General features: G+C 42.0%; 2 protein-coding genes across 6 annotated transcripts in view; both read left to right on the plus strand.

Annotated features, from left to right (window-relative positions):
• The first annotated feature begins 387 nt into the window (after positions 1-387).
• On the plus strand, positions 388-2811 carry dal1b (Death-associated protein-like 1-B). The gene is given in 4 exon segments (NM_001141334.2): positions 388-597; positions 1700-1799; positions 2004-2067; positions 2265-2811. Coding segments are annotated over 4 exon segments (357 nt in total). The 5' UTR covers positions 388-530; the 3' UTR covers positions 2391-2811.
• A 2310-nt stretch (positions 2812-5121) lies between these two features.
• LOC106586176 (protein TANC1) overlaps positions 5122-21828 on the plus strand; it is a 285715-nt gene continuing 269008 nt past the window's right edge. For 4 of the 5 annotated variants that reach the window (XM_014173128.3, XM_014173131.3, XM_082968893.1 and 1 more), the window contains exon 1: positions 5122-5221. The gene's annotated coding sequence lies outside the window, so the exon portion shown is untranslated. Of the gene's footprint in view, positions 5222-10565; positions 10763-21828 lie in introns of all 5 variants that reach the window. The other variant, XM_082968891.1, reaches the window with a different exon arrangement.

Here is a 21828-nt window from a genome sequence, read left to right on the forward strand (position 1 = left end):
TAAGCAATATGGTGATGGTAGTGTGAATTTGCACATTACTATCTGACTTTTTAAAGATCTGTACAGTATGAAGGACCAAGAGTACAGGGAGGGGCTGTAGATATTTTCATAAACTAACTCATCTCTCATTTATCTTAGTGATAAATGCGTGATATTTACGTAATAAAATGTTTAAAACATTTTTGATAATAAAACTAACTTGATGTCCTGAGAAAAAAAAAACGATGCCGCAACTATCGGTCTTTTTGTCACTTCTAACAACTTTCAAAGTGTTTCTGGAAAGGTCTTTAGTCTGTTTATGAAATAAGACGAAGAAATGCGCCGATCTATAGACTGAATGGATAAAACATGCAAGCTGTTGAAACTGTTCACTCCATATTTCTGGTTCACTCATGTGGAATAAATTAGTCTGCTGCAGCCTCATGCTGCTGCTGCTCGCTTCCTGCGTAAACTAAGTCATTTTCCTTTCAGCAGTATAAAGTGGGCGTTGTGGTACTTTGTGTTCCGTTATTGTTGTTCAGAAGTCGAGAATGGTGCAACTATCTAAATCTGGAGTGAGAGAGAGTCCTCAATTGAAGGCTGGCCATCCTCCGGCAGGTATGGTGGTGATTTATTCATATTAATTCGTCATTTGCATCAAGTTGTGCATATTTTCTTTTGTCCAAAAATGTGTTCGATGTAATGTCTTGTTTACTTTTTCGAGGCGGTAAGTGTGGTTACATTCAGTGCAATTTACAATATAGGCCTGATCTTGTTGTCGCATGCGAACATTGTTGCAATCTTGTAAAAACATTGGTAGGCGACAATGTTGGAACGCACGCTCGAACCTCAAGTGCGTAGGTTGCAAACGAATTAAAACTAAAGTAGTTCTAAATGCCCCTATCACTGCTACTATGATCTTTTTTTCGTTACGATGCGTGATGAAAATTGAATCGGTGCATAGCTTATTGTGCAGACATGGTACATTCTGTGCTCTAAACTGCACCCAAGGGACAGGCCAACACTGTTCATATAGTTAAGTGAATATCCCCTGCAGATTTTTGCTTATGTATGGGGATTTAGAGTCCAAATAGTCCCACTCAAACTATTATTAAAATGCTAATTAACGGGATGTTTGCATTTCCATATCTTTGGTTTTGGACCTGGCCTACGATAAGCCTTATTGCATACTGTTCTGGTGTGACATGCAGATGTCCCAGAAAATAAATTCTGGGGCCATAGGTGTCTCTGAGTAGGAGGGATTTTTGGATCAGTTTTGCCCTGCTTGATACCGGCCCCTCAAAGAGATTCTTTGCACAGTACAAATGTAATTATTTTTGAGCTGCACGTTGTTTGGGGGTATTCTAGAACATCAAAGCGCTTTTTGCTTTGGCAGGATGTGGGTAAAGTAGACTCTTTTGATTAAACCTGCCTATAGCAAGTCAGAGGAAAAGAAACAACAATGCTGAACTCTCTTCTAACTGCCAACTTTCTTCCAACACTGACACTCCCAAATTCTCATTGTATAATGGCAACATTCCAAGACATTATAACCTGAAGATGTTTGGGTTTTTTTCTTTCAGTAACTCTGAATAGTTTTAACTCCTTCATGACCAAGTTCAGGAAGTTGTGTAACTTTCCAAATGGCATTAAATTCTGGATTTACAAAGAATGAGTATGTAATGAATTTATTTTAAACGGTTCCACTCTGGCACCACAGTGAAGGCTGGGGGGAAACGAGTGGTCAAGAAAAGCTGTGAGGAGAGTCACGCAACCCACCATGTGAACCCAGAGAGAGAACACAAAGTTCCCAAACCCAGGTACAGTTCAGGTAGCCCCTCCCTGTTTTAGTCTTTTATTCTATTTGGTGCCAAATGACGACAACCCAATACTCCCAAATACAGGGTCTCGTCATTTACAGAGCTCGGATTGTGTTCAAATGTTGATGTTTTTACATTGAGAATGCGTCAGGAAAACCCTTAACTGCAATGTTGTTTGTCGTTAAACATGTAATACTGTTCTAGATCTGCAGCCACCTCCAGCAGAATGCAGCAAATCAGTGTCTTGATGTCAGGAACGCTTGACAAGGTAAGGATATCTGACTTAAAATGATGGCTGCATCAGTCCCACAAGGGTTGGCCAAAAAGCAGGTTTGGGGGGGTCGTCATCATTCGTAATGATCATGCAAGTCTCAACACTTTACTTCTTCAGATTGGCATAGTAAAATGGTCTCCTCCGAATTGCTTGGTAAGCCATGATTTTATAAGATGTCCTCATTGTTTCAGTTGGGACATGACTTCCCAGAGACCCCAGTAAGTGTGAAACACAGCAGACTCAGACCTGCTATGGAGAAGGCACACTCGCCAGCTTTCAAGTCCAGCTTCTGCATCCAGCAACCGAAAAAGTTCTGAAGCAACGTGTTGAAGTTGCCTGAGAGGAAACGTGCAGTCGCCTGTGAAAGACCAACAGGAAGTGTTAGTTATATGCATGAGGGGACCGACATGAGACATCAGAAAATACTTTAATGTTTAACTTTCTTGATTTAATGTAGAATCAATTCAGCTTTGAATTAGTTGCAATTTGTGACTTTGCTACTTTTAGGTGAGAAAGTGGAGCTTTGCAGGGATATGGTGGGTTTTCAGCTTACTCCAAATCAGCACTTACTGTGCCTTTTTTATAAATGTATGAATGAGACGTCCTGTGAACTAAAGGCACACATGGTGGGAATTTTTAAAATAGTATGTTGCATAAGTGGGTATAAGCTGGATGACTGACTTTTGTCATGGAATGTTTTCATAGTGAAAAGCTTGAATTAAAAAAAAACTGCATGGCATTAAATTTTGTCCTTTTTTTTTTTTATGGTTACTTCTAGATTCACGTGACTAAATAAAAAAACAATTAATGAATTGTTCAGTTGAAAGCGTTGCTTTTTCATACTGCAAATTTTGTAATGACCAGAAGGTGGCGACAACTAACTCCTGTTAGCTTGAAGGAGATGGTATTTTTCGTTTTCGTTTTTTTTTTTTTTTTTAAGCTTTACCATGGATGTTTAACACCTAGGAAAGCCAGGGTCTTTGAGTCCATTTCCCCTGTCATTATGAGGTATTTTCTGGCTTGCTTGTCTATCATATTGATGGGAACTGCTCTTCCACATGCATATTGTACATCACTATCTACACCATTTCATAATTAAAATACTTAAGTAATATTACGTATTATGCAGTATTTCTGAGAGTGACATGTACCGTGGCATGTCTCAGTGACGCTCTGCCAGCAGTATGCCAGTGTCCTGGTGTTTCCACAGAAACTAACCCACAGCAGAGTGTCTTTGAACTCTGCCTCTTTTGGGGGAAGTTCTCTGCATGTGTAGACCGCTCTTATAGAGCCCTCACAAAAGATCCCCTGTTGTGAGGATGAACCCAGCCAAGCGCTGAATTAAGTGACTACTTCTTCCAGAGCCAACAGTATCTGGGGGCACTTTGTCTGACAAACCTGAGTAGTGCCCCACTCATCACAAACGTTCATTTGGGGATCACTTTCCAGGCTCCTAGCTTATTTCATCTTTTGTTGCCTGTCTTTGTGGCAAAGAAGTCAGTGCCAGTAAAAGCCTTTTGTGGCACACTGGGAAATACTAGGCCATACTAACCTGCCATTTTGCAAGATGGCAGTAGCCAGTAGTAGCATAACGCTGGAAACAAATGTTTTTACAACAATTGGCAGTCTTAGCCGGATTCTATTCCAGCAGCTGGTGAGGTTGGACAGAATATGAGAAGCCACTCGCTTTGTTCTCTCCTTCAGCCTAGGAGGCTTTTTAATCCGTTGGGATTCGGGCTAGTTACCTGTGCATTCATAAGGAGACTGGAGGATAGATATTATATTAATAACATTGAGATACCATGCAGACCTAAAGCTCTGTGGTGCTCAATGTGCACTCAAGCCTTTGGTACCATCTGTGTATGTAATTCTGAGGCCTCAGTCTCTAGCTGAGGGATGGAGTGGTTGGGGGTCTGCTGAGCTGCAGACAGACGGTGCATTTCCCTGCCAATGACTTCCCAGCCATCTGACAGGGTTGATTGCTTCTATGACATCTGCTGTACTGCTGAGAAAACACGAGTCCAACAATAACCCTGCCTCGCACAGGGGAGGAGGAGTTGAGGAGAGAGGTAACCAAAATATGTGCTGTTTCTTAATCATATTGTTATATTTTAATAAAACATTTCTTCTCAAGAAAATTATTATAGGAATGTCATTGATATAAACAATATTCAAACCAATGCCTAATATTAGTTGTAGTTTCCATTGTTGTGAACAGGCTTCTTCTGTGGTTGTTTGTCCTTGAATATTCAACTTAAGTTTTTACACCAGGATGGGTCACGTGTATGGGTGTGACAAGGAAGTGGGAATAATTTTTGTTTGTTTGTATTTAACCTTTATTTAACAAGGCAAGTCAGTTAAGAACAAATTATTATTTACAATGACGCCACTGGGCCAACTGTGCACTGCGCTATGGGACTCCCAATCATAGCAGGATGTGATGCAGCCTGGATTCGAACCAGGGTGTCTGTGACGCCTCGAGCACTGAGATGCAGTGCCTTAGACTAATGTGCCACTCGGGAGCTTCCACATTTAAAAAAATAAAAAAAAATAAAAATAAAAAATGTTTTAAAAGTTGCACATTTTTATTCAAGACCGGTCACTTCCATCTGAAAATTGAAAGTACTTGGAAAGACAGTTGATTGAGATAGCAGTTTGTGCCTCACGGTGTCGCCATACACCTGACTATAATGGTATAAAGAGCAAGCCTAAAGCACTTGTGATTTACTTCACATGAAATATCACTCAAACACTAATCCAGCAATTTTCGTTCAGCAAGTCATTTTACATCACATCAAATACGTTTCGCAAATGTAATGTCGGCCTACATGGAATAAACGTCACAACAACAAAACAACACAAGGCCTTGTAGTTTTGCCCCCATAATTAATGCGCATCACTACTGTACTTTGATTAAATATGATTATGCACATTAGGCATGCACTATGTATGCATGTATGCATGGTGGTCTGCATGGTTACCAGTACGGTGCCCTGCAGTTGATGCGCAGCTGCGCGCACGACCAGTTATAAATGACCTCATGGAGAGAGGGAGGAGCTCGCGCAGTACCTTTGGTCCATCAAAGGATTCATGTGGAGATAAGCTGTTGGAAAACTTTTTCTACTGAGATATCCATGACATTTACCAGGTAAATATTTTTTGTTTTACTTAAGTTCGTCATTAGAGAACTATCAAGTACAGCGTGGACTGTGTTTAGTTAGGTTTGAGGAGAAAAAGTAGCCAAACTTAGCTAGCTATTTGGAGAGTTTAGTTTCGGCTTTTCTCAAGCTGTCTAGTGGAGGAAGAGCTAGCGAGGAGGTTGAATACGTTGGAACGTGAATGACTGGAAGCGCTGTGAGTTCACATTGAAGAAAGAAACAGAACGTTAAATTAACATGTCTATTGCTATTATACGGGTAGTGTGTTTAATAGTGAGCGATAGGGCCTCACTTTAAAATCAATTATTTATTGAACAAAGTATGAGGGGGGGGGGGGGGGGGGTTCTTGTGAAAGTGCGCTCATTGACAGCTCGAGCTTTAAGTCTTAACTTTAAGTCTTAACTAAAATCTTTAGACATTTCTATTGATTCCAACCATAACTTAAACGTATGTTCAAAAACTTTAGCTGTGCAACTTGTCAGGTTCTGTCGCTGTTATCAGGCCACTCAGAACCTTGCTGAACTAAATCCCGTTGGCTTTATTTGATTTTATAGTCTCACGCTGAAACTGCCGCTCATTTTGGCGTGCTTGGGAAATGTGTAAACTGTCAGCAATGCATTCCTACAAGAGACAAAAAAAACAACAGCTGTTGGCTTTGCTACTACTAGGAATAACATGGTAATGGTATAGTAACATGTTAGTTACACACAACGAAAACATTATTTGGCCAGATACCAATTCATTTAAGTACAGTATAGGCTAATTATATTTTTTTCCAGGTAAAACACCACACACTGTGTGCCATAGTAGCTAGAATAACAGGTATCCCACCCCTTTTTAACCCTATCCTCAAACCCTTCCATTTTACCATACTGTTCTTGTGTTGTTACCCCTCTATAATATTCTGGTGTTTATTGTGAGAAACTCACTTGTTACCATACCATTAACAATGCTATTGCACTTTATTATATTCTGTAATGTTAAGTGCTAAAATGATATCCTGTTTTTAATGGATCAGAAATAGTTTATTACATAGTAATGTGGTCTTGTTTGATGCTTGAAATGTATATGATGCGGTGGTTTTGAAATCAAGACCGAACCCATATGCAGTATTCTTGTTCACCTTTGGTTTGAGTCATGTTGAAGTAAGTTTGTTCTGTGTTTACATAAGACACTTCCTTGCTTTTTGGAACTCATGTAAACCTCAGATGCTTTAAAAAGTTACTTTCTGAAAAGTTCTTCATGCTGAAAGGTCTGTTTCCATTTTGATGAAACGGGGCAGATTAAGTGAATGAACATAGCATGTCCTCACTGAACATTGTGATGGTAGTCTACCTAGAAAGTGCTTTGAGTCTGACACAAAGTTCAGATGAATTCAAACCATTTTGTTGTTGTGACCTACTTAGTTACTGCAGTGTCAGTTGACCTTACATATGATAAGATAAAAGCTTGTCTCTTCTCTATTAAACATTTCCACATCCATAACCTTCAGAGTTAGCCTATTATCCATTTCACAATCATGACATCTAAGCTTTAAAATATTTCCAGCTCCACAACAGGTGACTGACTGCAGCTGACAGGTGCTTGCTTGTGATGACTGGACTGAAGTGTACACTGTCATAATAGTTTATCTGAAGAAAACAAATGTTATAAGTCATTTGCAAAGTTACTGTATGTAGCCTTTAAAGTGCCGAGGAGGTCTGTCGTCACAGTAGAGAACCTGGTTCCCATGGTTCATAGACAGTTGCCCAGTAACAGGTGCTGGAACCAAGGAGACAATTTGGGGGTGAGGAAACAGTCAATGGAGCCACTGACCTGACAGTGTTCATTCAGGCCAGGATGTCCAAACACTGTCCACATTATGTAGCAAATTATTCTACCACATTATGTGGGACATTATTCCAGTAAAAAGGAGCAATATTGAATGTCTACTGACATGAAGAGATTCATTGGGTTTAAAGGACTCTCATTACCAGAAAAATGTTCACCAGAATTGTTTTGTGTGACAAAAACAGGGAAAGTGTGTGCTGTTTGTTTTCAGAGCTCTCTGTGTCCGTTGGTTTTGTAAAATGAAATGTTATTGGAAGGATTGTCTGTGAATCTGGTTGTGCTCTAATGCCAGTGTAAAGATATGGGTTGACACTAGGACAGTGATGGTCATGGAATTTTGGTTGACGCAATCTCCATAATAACTGTTAGAATAGCACATTTTCTCCTCTCACTGCGAGTGTACCCATGAGTTTACCAGTTAAATTACCAAGGTTGTAGGTTCCAAGCCAGTTCTATTCATTCTATTTCTGTGTGCTGCTGCTGCTGCATTGTGGGGGGTGTTGCCTAGGCAACCGAAGACTTGTTTGCTATAACACCTTACTTGTTTCAGCAAGGAGCAACAAAGTTTCATCACGTTGTGAAGCATCCATGTTACTGCAGAAACAAACTCAAATCAAATCAAATTTTATTGGTCACATACACATGGTTAGAAGATGTTATTGTGAGTGTAGCGAAATACTTGAGCTTCTAGTTCCAACAGTGCAGCAATATCTTACAAGTAATATCTAACAATTCCACAACAAAAACCTAATACACACTCATCTAAGTAAAGGAATGGAATAAGAATGTATAAATATATGGATGAGCAATGTCAGAGCGGCATAGGCTAAGATGCAAAAGATAGTATAGAATACAGTATATACTGTACATATGAGATGAGTAATGCAAGATATGTAAACATTGTTAAAGTGGCATTGTTAAAGTGACTAGTGATCCATTTATTAAAGTGGCCTATGATTTTAAGTCTGTATATAGGCAGCAGCCTCTCTGTGCTGGTGATGGCTGTTTAACAGTCTGATGGCCTTCAGATAGAAGCTGTTTTTCAGTCTCTTGGTCCCAGCTTTGATGCACCTGTACTGACCTCGCCTTCTGGATGATAGCGGGGTGAACAGGCAGTGGCTCGAGTGGTTGTTGTCCTTGATGATCTTTTTGGCCTTCCGGTGACATCGGGTGCTGTAGGTGTTTTCCCCAGATGATGCCTTGTCCAGACCGTAACATCTCTGGAGAGCCCTGCGATTGTGGGCGGTGCAGTTGCCGTACCAGGCGGTGATACAGCCCGACAGGATGCTCTCAATTGTGCATCTGTAAAAGTTTGTGAGGGTTTTAGGTGACAAGCCTGAGGTTGAAGAGGCACTGTCTGTGTGGCTGGACCATTTCAGTTTGTCAGTGATATGTACCCCCGAGGAACTTAAAACTTTCCACCTTCTCCACTGCTGTCCCGTCGATGTGGGTAGGGGGGTGCTCCCTCTGCTGTTTCCTAAGTCCACGATCATCTTCTTTGTTTTGTTGACGTTGAGTGAGAGGTTATTTACCTGACACCACATTCCGAGAGCCCTCACCTCCTCCCTGTAGGCTGTCTCGTCGTTGTTGGTAATCTACCCTACTACTGTAGTGTCATCTGCAAACTTAATTATTGAGTTGGAGGCGTGCATGGCCACGCAGTCATGGGTGAACAGGGAGTACAGGAGGGGGCTGAGCATGCACCCTTGTGGGGCCCCAGTGTTGAGGATGAGCGAAGTGGAGATGTTGTTTCCAACCTTCACCACCTGGGGGCGGCCCGTCAGGAAGTTCAGGACCCAATTGCACAGGGCGGGGTTGAGATCCAGGGCCTAAAGCTTAATGATGAGCTTGGAGGGTACTATGGTGTTGAATGCTGAGCTATAGTCAATGAACAGCATTCTTACATAGGTATTCCTCTTGTCCAGATGGGATAGGGAAGTGTGCAGTGCGATGGTGATTGCATCGTCTGTGGACCTATTGGGGCGGTAAACAAATTGAAGTGGGTCTAGGGTGACAGGTAAGGTGGAGGTGATATGATCCTTGACTAGTCTCTCAAAGCACATCATGATGACAGAAGTGAGTGCTACAGGGCGATAGTCATTTAGTTCTGTTACCTTTGCATTCTTGGGTACAGGAGCAAGGGTGGCCATTTTGAAGCATGTGGGGACAGCAGACTGAGATAGGGAAAGATTGAATATGTCCGGAAACACACCAGCCAGCTGGTCTGCGCATGCTCTGAGGACGCGGCTAGGGATGCCGTCTGGGCCGGCAGCCTCGTGAGGGTTAACACGTTTAAATGTCTTACTCACGTCGGCCACGGAGAAGGATAGCCCACAGTCTGTTATCCTCAAAGCGGGCAAAGAACGTGTTTACCTTGTCTGGCAGCAAGATGTGAGTGTCCACGACGTGGCTGGTTTTCCTTTTGTAGTCCGTGATTGTCTGTAAACCCTGCCACATACGTCTTGTGTCTGAGCCGTTGAATTGCGACTCCACTTTATCTCGATATTGACGTTTTGCCTGTTTGCTTACTTTGCAGAGGGAACGACTACTCAGATTATATTCTGCCATATTCCCTTCACCTTGCCATGGTTAAATGCTTTGGTTCGTGCTTTCAGTTTTGCGCGAATGCTGCCATCTATCCACGGTTTCTGGTTAGGGTAGGTTTTAATAGTCACAGTTTCTACAACATCTCCTATACACTTCTTGATAAACTCAGTGACCGTTTCGGTGTACACTGTACATATTATTCTCAGAGGCTACCCGGAACATATCCCAGTCCGCGTGACCAAAACAATCTTAAAGCGTGGATTCTGTTTGGTCAGACCAGCGTTGAATAGTCCTTAGCACGGGTGCTTCCTGTTTGAGTTTCTGTCTATAGGAAGGGAGGAGCAAAATAGAGTCGTAGTCAGATTTGACGAAAGGAGTGCGGGGTAGGGCCCTGTATGCATCCCAGAAGTTAGACTAACAATGGTCCAGTGTTTTTCCTGCGTGAGTGCTACAGTCAATATGCTCATAGAATGTCGGTAACCTTTTCCTCAAATTCGCTTTGTTAAAATCCCCAGCTACAATAAATGCAGCCTCAGGATATATGGTTTCCAGTTTGCATAAAGTCCAGTAAAGTTCCTTGAGGGCCGTCGTGGTATCGGCTTGAGGGGGGATATACACTGCTCAGACAATAACCGAAGATAATTATCTTGGGAGGTAATACGGTCAGCATTTGATTGTGAGGAATTCTAGGTCAGGTGAACAAAAGGACTTGAGTTCCTGTATGTTGTTACAATTACACCATGAGTCGTTAATTATGAAACATACACCCCCGCCCTTCTTCTTCCCAGAGAGTTGTTTATTCCTGTCGGCGCGATGCACTGAGAATCCAGGTGGCTGTACCGATTCCGACAGCATATCCCGACAGAGCCATGTTTCCATGAAACAGAGAATGTTACAATCCCTGATGTTTCTCTGGAAAGCAATCCTTGCCCTGATCTCGTCAACTTTGTTATCTAGGGATTGGACATTAGCGAGTAATATACTCAGAAGCGGTGGGGGTGTGCGGGCCTCCTAAGTCCTACTAGAAGACCGCTCCGACTCCCTCTCCTCCGGCGGCGTTGTTTTGGGTTGGCCTCTGGGATCAGTTCAAATGCCCTGGGTGGTACGAAGAAAGGGTCCGCTCTGGGAAAGTCGTATTCCTGGTCGTAGTGCTGGTAAGTTGACACCGCTCTGATATCCAATAGTTTTTCCCTGCTGTATGTAATAACACTTAAGATTTTCTGGGCTAACAATGTAATAAATAATACATGTCCTCACAAATCCCATCGTCAGTCAACTGTTTAAAAATAAAATAAGTATTATTATTTTTGTTTTAAACAGTTATTTTATTTTCATGACGGTCTTCCTCCATAACCGTGGGTTATACAGTAATTGTGCCAGCCCTAGTTGACACCAATAACAAATGTGACAGAGGGTTGTCAGTCCACCCTCCATAGGCTTGAAGTTGAGTGGGATGTGCAATCACACTCCCATCCTCTGTTTGCAAAAGGGGTCTTGTGTTTTATTCAGATTATTATGGGAACGGTTTTATTGTGTCATTGTTGTTTCATTGGTTTGAGGGACCTGTTGTGAAATTATCATTTAAAAACTGTGGCTGTTGCTGTGGCCCCTCTGTGCTCGGAGTTAGAACAAAGCAGGGTCTTGTATGCATTGTTGTGTGTCTTGCCAACCCCATGCACTGAGGCTGCTCATTCTAGCCCTCTCTCTGATGTTATTACTGGAAACAACATTGTGGAATTTTAGGTGTTCCCATGGTAAAATAAATCCTGAAGATGGTGTGAAGATTGTCATAATAAGAGGTTGTTTTATTAATAATGTGATATACACTAAATATACAAAGTATGTGGACAACCCTTCAAATTAGTGGATTCGGCTATTTCAGCCACACCTGTTGCTGACAGGTGTAAATCGACCACACAGCCATGCAATCTCAATAGACAAACATTGGCAGTAGAATGGCCTTACTGAAAAGCTCAGTGACTTTCAACGTGACACCATCATAGGATGCCACCTTTCAACAAGTCAGTTAGTCAAATTTCTGCCCTTCTAGAGCTGCACCGTTCAACTGTAAGTGCTGTTATTGTGAAGTGGAAATATCTAGGAGCAACAAAGGCTCAGCCACGAAGTGGTAGGCCACACAAGCTCACAGAACGGGACCGCCGAGTGCTGAACGCGTAGCGTGTAAAAATCGCCTGACCTCGGTTGCAATACTCACTACAGAGTTCCAAACTGCCTCTGGAAGCAACGTCAGCACAAGAACTGTTCGTCGGGAGCTTCATGAAATGGGTTTCCATGGCCGAGTAGCCACACACAAGCCTAAGATCACCATGTGCAATGCCAAGCGTCGGCTGGAGTGGTGTAAAGCTCGCCGCCATTGGACTCTGGAGCAGTGGAAAAGCGTTCTCTGGAGTGATGAATCCCGCTTCACCATCGGGCAGAGCAACAGACGAATCTGGGTTTGGCGGATGCCAGGAGAACACTACCTGCCCCAATGCTTAGTGCCAACTGTAAAGTTTGGTGAAGGAGGAATAATGGTCTGGAGCTGTTTTTCAAGGTTCGGGCTAGGCCCCATAGTTCCAGTGAAGGGAAATTTTAACACTACAGCATACAATGACATTCTTGACGATCCTGTGCTTCCAACTTTGTGGCAATAGTTTTGGGAAGGCTCTTTCCTGTTTCAGCATGACAATGCCCCCCGTGCACAAAACGAGGTCCGTACAGAAATGGTTTGTCGAGATCGGTGTGGAAGAACTTGACTGGCCTGCACATAGCCCTGACTTCAACCCCACCGAACACCTTTGGAATGAATTTGAACGCCGACTGCAAGCCAGGCCTAATCGCCCAACATCAGTGCCCAACCTCACTAATGCTCTTGTGGATGAATGGAAGCAAGTCCCTGTAGCAATGTCCCAACATCTAGCGGACTCTTATTATTATCATCCTTGCGCTTTATTACAAATGCCAAGTCACTCACCACCATTGCACCTTGTACCAAATGGTAGGTTGGACCTCACTTTCTATGCACAGAAATCTACATTTGTTTGTGTTCAAATACAATGCCATTTTGGGGAAACCCCCTCTTTATCTCTGTAATCTGGTCTACTTCACCACCAGCAGTTACCATACCAGGTCTGTTAGGTGGTTGCTACTTAAAGTCCCCAGGACATTTACAGTATTAGGCAAGGCTGCCTTCTCGTCTTGTGCACCAGAGGCATGGAATAGTGTACAATCCATGCTTCATCTAGATATGTTAGTGCCACTGGATTCATTTTAAATATTGATGGGAGACTCTGTTACAGAGGAGTGTAAATGTTTTTTTAGGCTGGATCATGTTGTTGTATTGTTGTATGTTTTAATTATGTAATGTATTGATTGTCGCTGCCTTCTTGGCCAGGTCTCCCTTGAAAAAATAGACTCTGGGCATCAATGGGCTTTTCCTGGTTAAATAAAGGTACATACATAAAAATAAAAAAAGCCTTCCTAGAAGAGTGGCCAATGATTTTGGAATGAGATCTTCTATGAACAGGTGTCCACATACTTTTGGTCATGTAGTGTAACTAGACATTATTTGTCTGTCATAGGATTCTCTCACAGTTAATAATAGGAAGCTAACAATATATCATCATTTCATCCTTGGTTCTTGGTGCTATGATCTGCTCAGTTCAGCTGACAATGGCTAGGTCTAATCTTCAAATTGTACACAGGCTATTACATTCACCAGTATCTAGCCTATAGGGTACAAGGCATTGTGTAATTGCATGTACAATTTCTCAAGGGTTCAAAGCAGTTTGTATGTATCGCTCGCCTAGCTCTTTTAACACCACCATTTAATTGCCCTGCTTCCCTCTAGGCATCAATTAAAATTTTACAGAATGACAGATGCATATTGAGTTGCCTTGCTAGATTGCTGGAGGATTTGGTTTCTGAACAGGAGAACAGCTCAGGCAGAGAGAAGAGAGAGAATGTGGCAAGCAAACAAAGCTACTGTACGACCCTGTGAAATTTCAGTGACCTCATTAGCTCACTGAGAACATCCAGTTTAGAAACGACAATTATTTGGGTCTGCCAAATGTTTTATGATTGCACCATTTAATTAACACATTCGACTCAATGAGGCATTCCATCGAACTGACATGGTAATAATTCATTCATGAAAGGACTCTCATAAAAACCCTCAGTGGGCTACAATACTGTATGTGACTCCAAGCCTGTGTGAGTGCAACCAAATGTGTGTGTGTTGTAACTTTACCTCCTGATGAAACAGCAGTTATTGATAAAAAAAAATGTGTTAAGCATTTAGAAAGCTGCAGAGAGAAATGGAAGGCTAAATCGCTGTGTTATGACCAATGTTCCCTCTAAGCTGCGAGCGCGCACAACTCCCCTCGGACGGTGCAGAAGAAATGTCAGCCTGCGCAAAGAAGAACGAGATTGAACTTCACTCAACTTTCTTGTTTTCCCCTTTATTGAACACTGTCAACATATCGCTCTACTGTGGGAATTGAGCTTGAAGCAGTGCAATATTAGACACTTTCAATGTACCATACCGAAACAAAACAAACTATGCAAGATTTAGTATGCAAAACTAACTGTGCAAGAGATATTTTCTTGTAGGCAGAGTGCATTGGAGTAGGATTCTATTGCATTGACAGGCACTACTCAGGCCTGTACTCTACACAGACTGGTGCGCCATAACCAATCATTGCTGCAGTAGGCCTACAGTGAATTCGGAAAGCATTCAGACCCCTTGACATTTTCCACATTTTGTTATGTTACAGCCTTCTTCTAAAATTGATTAAATTGTTGTTGTTTTTTTTTACTCATCAATCTAAACACGATACCCCATGTAGAAATGTAGAAATAAAAAACTTAAATATCAGATTTACATAAGTATTCAGACCCTTTATTCAGTACTTTGTTGAAGCACCTTTGGCAGTGATTACAGCCTCAAGTCTTTTTGGGTATGACACTACAAGCTTGACACCCCTGTATTTGGGGAGTTGCTTCTCTGCAGATCCTCTCAAGCTCTGTCAGGTTAGATGGGGCGCGTCGCTGCACAGCTATTTTCAGGTCTCTTCAGAGATATTAGATTGGGTTCAAGTCCGGGCTCTGGCTGTACCACTCAAGGACATTCAGAGACTTGTCCTGAAGCCACTCCTGCATTGTCTTGGCTGTGTGCTTAGGGTCGTTGTCCTGTTGAAAGCTGAACCTTGGCCCCAGTCTGAGGTCCTGAGCACTCTGGAGTAGGTTTTCATCAAGGATCTTTCTGTACTTTGCTCTGTTCATCTTTCCCTCGATACTGACTAGTCTCCCAGTCCCTGCATGCTTCATCGTAGGGGTGGTGCCAGGTTTCCTCCAGATGTGATGCATGGCATTCAGGCCAAATAATTCAGTCTTGGTTTCATCAGACCAGAGAATCTTGTTTCTCATGGTCTGAGAGTCCTTTAGGTGCCTTTTGGAAAACTCCCAAGTGGGCAGTCACTCTACCATAAAGGCCTGATTGGTGGAGTGCTGCAGAGATGATTGTCCTTCTGGAAGGTCTGTGCCTCCTTCCCCAGATCTGTACGTTATTTGTAACTTATTTTGTACCGTCTCTTATGATCGAAAAGAGCTTTTGGATGTCAGGACAGCGATTACTCACCTTGTACTGTTCGAATAATTTTTCTTTAACGAGTCGGACGCAAAGGATTTACTTCAGAGGGAGGAGGGAGGGAGGTAAGAGACCTGGCAGTGTGGTGCCAGGATAACAATCTCTCCCTCGACGTGATCAAGACAAAGGAGATGATAGTGGCGTACAGGAAAAGGAGGACTAAGCACGCCCCCATTCTCATCGACGGGGCTGTAGTGGAGCAGGTTAAGAGCTTCAAGTTCCATGGTGTCCACATCACCAACAAACTATCATGGTACAAACACACCAAGACAGTCGTGAAGAGGGCACGACAACGCCTATTTTCAGGAGACTGAAAAGATTTGGCATGGGTCCTCAGATCCTTCTGACCGCAAGGCACAACAGAGGGGATGTGTGTAGGGCCCAGTGCATCACTGGGACCAAGCTTACTGCCATCCAGTACCACTATAGCAGGTGGTGTCAAAGGAAGGCCCTAAAAATTGCCAAAGACTCCAGCCGCCCTAGTCATAGACTGTTCTCTCTGCTACTGCATGGCAACCGGTACCGGAATGCAAAGGTTAAGGGCTTGTAAGTAAGCATTTCATTGTAAGGTCTACACCTGCTGTATTTGGCGCATGTGACAAATACAATTGTATTTAATTATATAGACAGGTGTGTGCCTTTCCAAATCATGTCCAATCACTTTAATTTACCACAGGTGGACTCCAATCAAGTTGTAGAAACATATAATGGATGATCAATGGAAACAGGGTTCACCCGTGCTCAATTCTGAGTCTCATAGCCAAGGGTCTGAATACTTATGTAAAAAGGTATTTCTGTTTTTTATTTGTAATAAATTTGTCATATTCTAAAAACTTGTTTTCACTTTGTCATTATGGGGTATTGTGTGTAGATTGATGAGGATTATTTTTTTTAAAGACATTTTAGAAAAGGCTGTAACGTAAAAATGTGGAAAAAGGGAAGGGTTCTGAATACTATCCGAATGCACTCTATATGCAAATAGTCATTGACACGTATGGATCTGAGCCATATGTGGGGCAGCGATCTAGGCACTGCATCTCAGTGCAAGAGGTGTCACTACAGTCCCTGGTTCGATTCCAGGCTGTATCACAACAGGCCGTGATTGGGAGTCCCATAGGACGGCGCACAATTGACCCAGCGTCGTCCTGGTTTGGCCAGGGTAGGCCGTCATTGTAAATAAGAATTTGTTCTTAACTGACTTGCCTAGTTAAATAAAGGTCTCACACACACACACACACACACACACACACACACACACACACACACACACACACACACACACACACACACACACACACACAGAGAGCACTGACCAAAAAGGGATTTTGTTGGCATTTATTTATGTCCCCATTACCAGTAAAACATAATGAAAACCTATTTCTTTCACTTACTTGCTTTGCTGTTTTGTTGTTCATTTGTTCAGGCATTTCATTCTCAACCAGGATTTCTATGGAATGCCGTTTGGGTCTTTGCATGTCAAAAAAGTTACACGTCAAATAACACTATATGACGTGTCAAATAAGCGTGTTGACCAATCAGGACCTGAATATGACTGCACGTGACATAATAATATAACGCGTTCATACATTTTTTACGTAGTTAATACACTTTCGATTACACTATCACTCGTATTTCAAATGTTACATCTAGGGTTGCAAAGGGTCGGAAACTTTCCGGTAAATTTCCAGACATTTTTTGGAAATTTTCGATGGGAAGTTAAGCCTGGGAATTTGGGGAATTTTTCTTAAACTCATCAAAAAAGTTAGCTTATAACAATGAACCTTTTTTGTGGGATACACATAAGGCAAGTCTAGGTGTTGTGGCATATTTTGGTTAAACTATCCCCAATTCAATGGAATTGCAACTCTGCATGCACAGTGCACTCTTCCATCACATGTACAGCTGATTCTCAAGATCTTGCACACTAATGAGATGCTATTGAGCCCACACTACTACACTGTCTGAGCCAAGGACTACATGCTTTCTGGTAAGTTTTGATTACAATACTGGGTGGGTGAATATATTTTATAAGACATACATGTTTTTCTGTTAACGAGTAAATTGTAGCCTACAGCAAAGTGTGTTTAAATCATTTCTAACTTGTTAACGATTTCTGCTCGTTAGTTTTTGTTACCATGTGGGTTTTTAGCTCGCTTGAGCCTGCTAACTGAGGAGTGTTAATTCACCTGTTTCCATACATGTTTCATTTTAAAACATTTATCTTCTAAGGAGTTGTTTAATCTAACTGCTTAACTATTTATCTGTACATGGAATTGTATTTGGTATTTTTTTATATACTTTTTTCTAATCTTTACAGGAAAATGCCACGGGCACTTTCTGATGTATGGAGACATTTCACTGCAGCTAATGTAGAAGGAAAAGCTGTGTACATTTGCAAATACTGTGCCAAATCATATGTGAAGAATGCAAAAAAGATGCAGAATCATCTGGCCAAGTGCATAAAGTTCTCTCAGTGCTCACAACAAGCAACCTCTGACAAAAGTCCCTCTACTTCTATTTGAGGTGAAAATTATGAATCAGACACCTTATCGATAGCAACAGCTCGTGGTCCTCCAGGAATCAGAAGGCTTTTTGACTCATTGGAGGAATGTAGTCAGAGAATTGCTGATGAATTTCTTGCTCGAGCTGTGTATGCAACTGGTTCACCTCTGATGCTCACAGACAATGTGTATTGGAAGAAATCTCTGAATGTTCTTCGCCCAGCATACACCCCTCCAACCAGACATGCGTTATATACTCATTTGCTGGATGCAGAGTTCAACAGAGTTCAAGTGAAGGTCAAGCAAATCATAGAGAAAGCAGACTGTATTGCAATCATCTCTGATGGGTGGTCGAATGTTCGTGGGCAAGGAATAATTAATAATTATCTACATCATCAATCTACAAGAGCACAGACACAAGGGACAACAGACACACCGGTCTCTGCATTGCAGATGAGCTGAAGGCAGTCATCAATGACCTTGGACCACAGAAGGTATTTGCACTGGTGACAGACAATGCTGTGAACATGAAGGCTGCTTGGTCTAAAGTGGAGGAGTCCTACCCTCACATCACACCCATTGGATGTGCTGCTCATGCATTGAATCTGCTCCTGGTTATCATGGCACTGAAAACAATGGATACACTCTACCCAAGGAAATGGTTAGGTATGTGAAGGGTCATCAAGTTATAGCAGCAATCTACCTCACCAAGCCAAGTGAGAAGAATAAGGGCACCAAATTGAAGCTGCCCAGCAACACCATTTAGGGTGGGGTTGTCATGTTTTACTGGATGGGGAGGAGTCTCTCCAAGAAATGGCCATATTACAGTCTGCCGATATGGACAGCCCCATCAAGAGGATCCTCCTGGATGATGTATTGTGGGAGAGAGTTGTAAGCAGCCTGAAACTTCTGAAACCTATAGCAGTAGCCATTGCACAGATTGAGGGAGACAATGCCATCCTGTCTGATGTTCAGACTCTGTTTGCAGATGTAAGAGAAGAAATCCGTACTGTCCTGCCCACTTCACTGTTGCTCCAAGCAGAGGAAACTGCAGTTCTGAAATTCATCCAAAAGCGTGAAGTCTTCTGCCTGAAGCCCATACACGCCGCAGCGTACATGTTGGACCCCAAGTATGCTGGCAAGAGCATCCTGTCTGGTGCAGAGATCAACAAGGCCTATGGCGTCATCACTACCGTTTCTCGCCACCTTGGCCTGGATGAGGGCAAGGTTCTTAGCAGTCTGGCGAAGTACACTTCCAAGCAAGGGCTTTGGGATGAATATGCAGTATGGCAGTCGTGCCAACATATCTCATCAGCCACCTGGTGGAAGGGACTTTTTGGATCTGAGGCTCTTTCCCCTGTTGCCTCCATCATCCTCCAAATCCCACCAACATCAGCCGCCTCAGAGCGCAACTGGTCCTTGTTTGGGAACACACACACCAAAGCACGCAACAAACAGGCTGACTGATACAAGGAGTGAAATATTGGTGGCCATCCGGGAAAATGTGAGGCTTTTTGAGCTTCACAACAAGCCATCCTCAACAAGGTTGGAAAGTGACAGTGAAGATGAGGCCTCAGAGACTGATGTTCAAGAGGTGGACATTGAGGAGGACCAGGGAAAAGACATAGAAGCCTAAGAGGAAGACAACCAAAGCTTTAGTTTCTAGACTATCATTTTACAGATGTATGTTGAAAACGTTTTTGGGAGGTGCGATGGATCATTGGGGATCATTCAATATTCCCTTTCTTTTGTTGTTCAGTGAAATCATCCCATGTGAAGAGTCAACTAATTTAATTAAAGTTCAATTCATAACTAAAATGTTATTTCTATTGGAAGGATTTAATAATTTGCAATTATGTCTACTAATGATAAGGTAAAAGGTTTATGTTTCTGTCTCCATATGATATGGTAAGTACATCAATGCAAAACACATGGTATTGGTAAATGGTATTAATATTAATTCCCATATATTCCTGTTAATTCCCATATATTCTAGTTAATTCCCATGGAAAGTTTCCACCTCTGAATATTCCCCAAAATGTGCAACCCTAGTCACAACGATTCATCGATACGTATGCTATGATGCTGGAAAAGTTGTCTCGCACACCTATAGTGCTGGTTATAAACAAAACCTAGCTAGCTCATGGATGCTAGCTCATAGCTAGCTAACTATATAGCTAGGTGTCATCATCTAAAATAACCATAATTTATAAGACAGTTCTTATTTGATTAATGGTGGTGTTACCCATCTATGTGAATCTAGCCACAATAAGGATTACCCACAATATTGGACTTTGCGGTTATCCTTTAAAATAAAAGTATGTCACTGACAGTGTTGCAAATGCATAGAAATAGTATAATTATGCCATAATTGAATAGATCATACTAATCGAGGTTGGACTGTTATATAAAATCAACAAAAGACAATAATTTGTTAATTTGACAAAAATCTGTTGAAAACACCCTGGATGCATTATACTTTAGAATTGCATTGAGTACATACTTATTTCACTGTACAGCCTTACCTATGGATTGTGGATCAATGACATGGGGTATCAGTCTACTCAGTGACATCCAGAGAACATTAGCATTGTAGCTCTTATTGCGGGACTGTGAATTGAGCCACATTTATTGTCAACCTATGTGTATTGAACACTATTCTTGAGGAAAAACAATACTGCGTGGATGTTTTGGAGTCTGATAACTCTGAGGAGAACGTTGGGAAAAAAATATCTTGGGTATTGAGTAGACTGATACCACATTTCATTGATCCCCAATCGTTAGGTAAAGCTGTACAATGCAATATGAATGTCAATACACATAATAGGCTGACTGGGGAGGTGATTTCACACAGTCCCAGTCCCGCAATAAGAGCTACAATGCTAATATTTGCATAAACTCTTCACAGTTGTATTCTGTGGGTGTCACCGAGTAGACTGATACCCCATTTCATTGCTTCACATACCAACCTTGTTTAACATGATCTAGTCTAAATATGGCATGATTTCACCAGTTGTAACCTTCTGCATCACTTTCAAAGAGGGTACTTTTATTTTGAAGGCAAACAGCAAATTCCACTGTTGTGCCTAATCCTTATTGTGGCTAGCTTCACAACACATAACCCGGTCAGGTCGAGCCTCACTGTCCAGATGAAGCTAGCTGGCTGCTTATAATGTTAGCTTTGGGCAACAGGGTTAAGTAGCTGACTAGCTATTTATTTTCATGAACTGAAGTTCAATTTCAATAGGCGAACAACAATACTTACAAGGATTCCTAAATCATTGCTAAGAATAGTGAAAATGACTGCAGTTTTTACTGGTTATTGTTTTCAGGCTGGTTGTATTGGTGCTAGCTAGGTAACAAGCGAAAGCTAGCTAGCTACCCCAGGAGTTGCGGTGAAACAAATAATGCTTTATTACCAACGCGGTATTGTAAACACATCGTTCGTGGCCGGTGTTTGCTTGTTTGCAGACTTTTTTGAACAGCTTTGACAGTGCTACTGATAGTAGTGGTGGTGCTTGGCTTGCATGTGGAAAGTCAGAAAACACAACATTCTATACTAGAACTGTGTTATTTAACGTGTCAAATTAAAATCTTATTTAACATGTCAAATGGTGTTATTGTCAAATAGTGTTATTTGACGTGTATCTTTTTTGACACGCAAAGACCCAAACAGCGTTCCAATGTATGTTGTGAAGCTAATAGCATTGTGTAACTCCGGTAGGGCAACATCTGAACAATAGCACACTTGGTAACGTTAGTGTGTACCGGTGCTCGACCAATCGTGAAAGCCAACATCACCCACGACAGAGAACGGTTGATTGTCAAGAGCAATGAATTCCATTATCTTGGCGTTAATGGTTTTCATCTTTGAATTGTCTCACTCTTTCAAATGACTGCTCGACTTGTTGATTGCTCGATCCACACAGCAGACATTGTGGGCTAGGTTAGGAATGCTGTGTTGCAGGTGTAGCGCAAAATTTTACTTGGCGTCATTACGTCATGTACCTACGTTATATAGGTATGCACATCTGCTTTGACGTTGTTCTTTCACATCGGTGTTAAACTAGAC

This window comes from Salmo salar, chromosome 25 (genome assembly GCF_965601325.2).
Source record: "Salmo salar chromosome 25, fSalSal1, whole genome shotgun sequence".
In the NCBI taxonomy this organism is placed as follows: domain Eukaryota; kingdom Metazoa; phylum Chordata; class Actinopteri; order Salmoniformes; family Salmonidae; genus Salmo; species Salmo salar.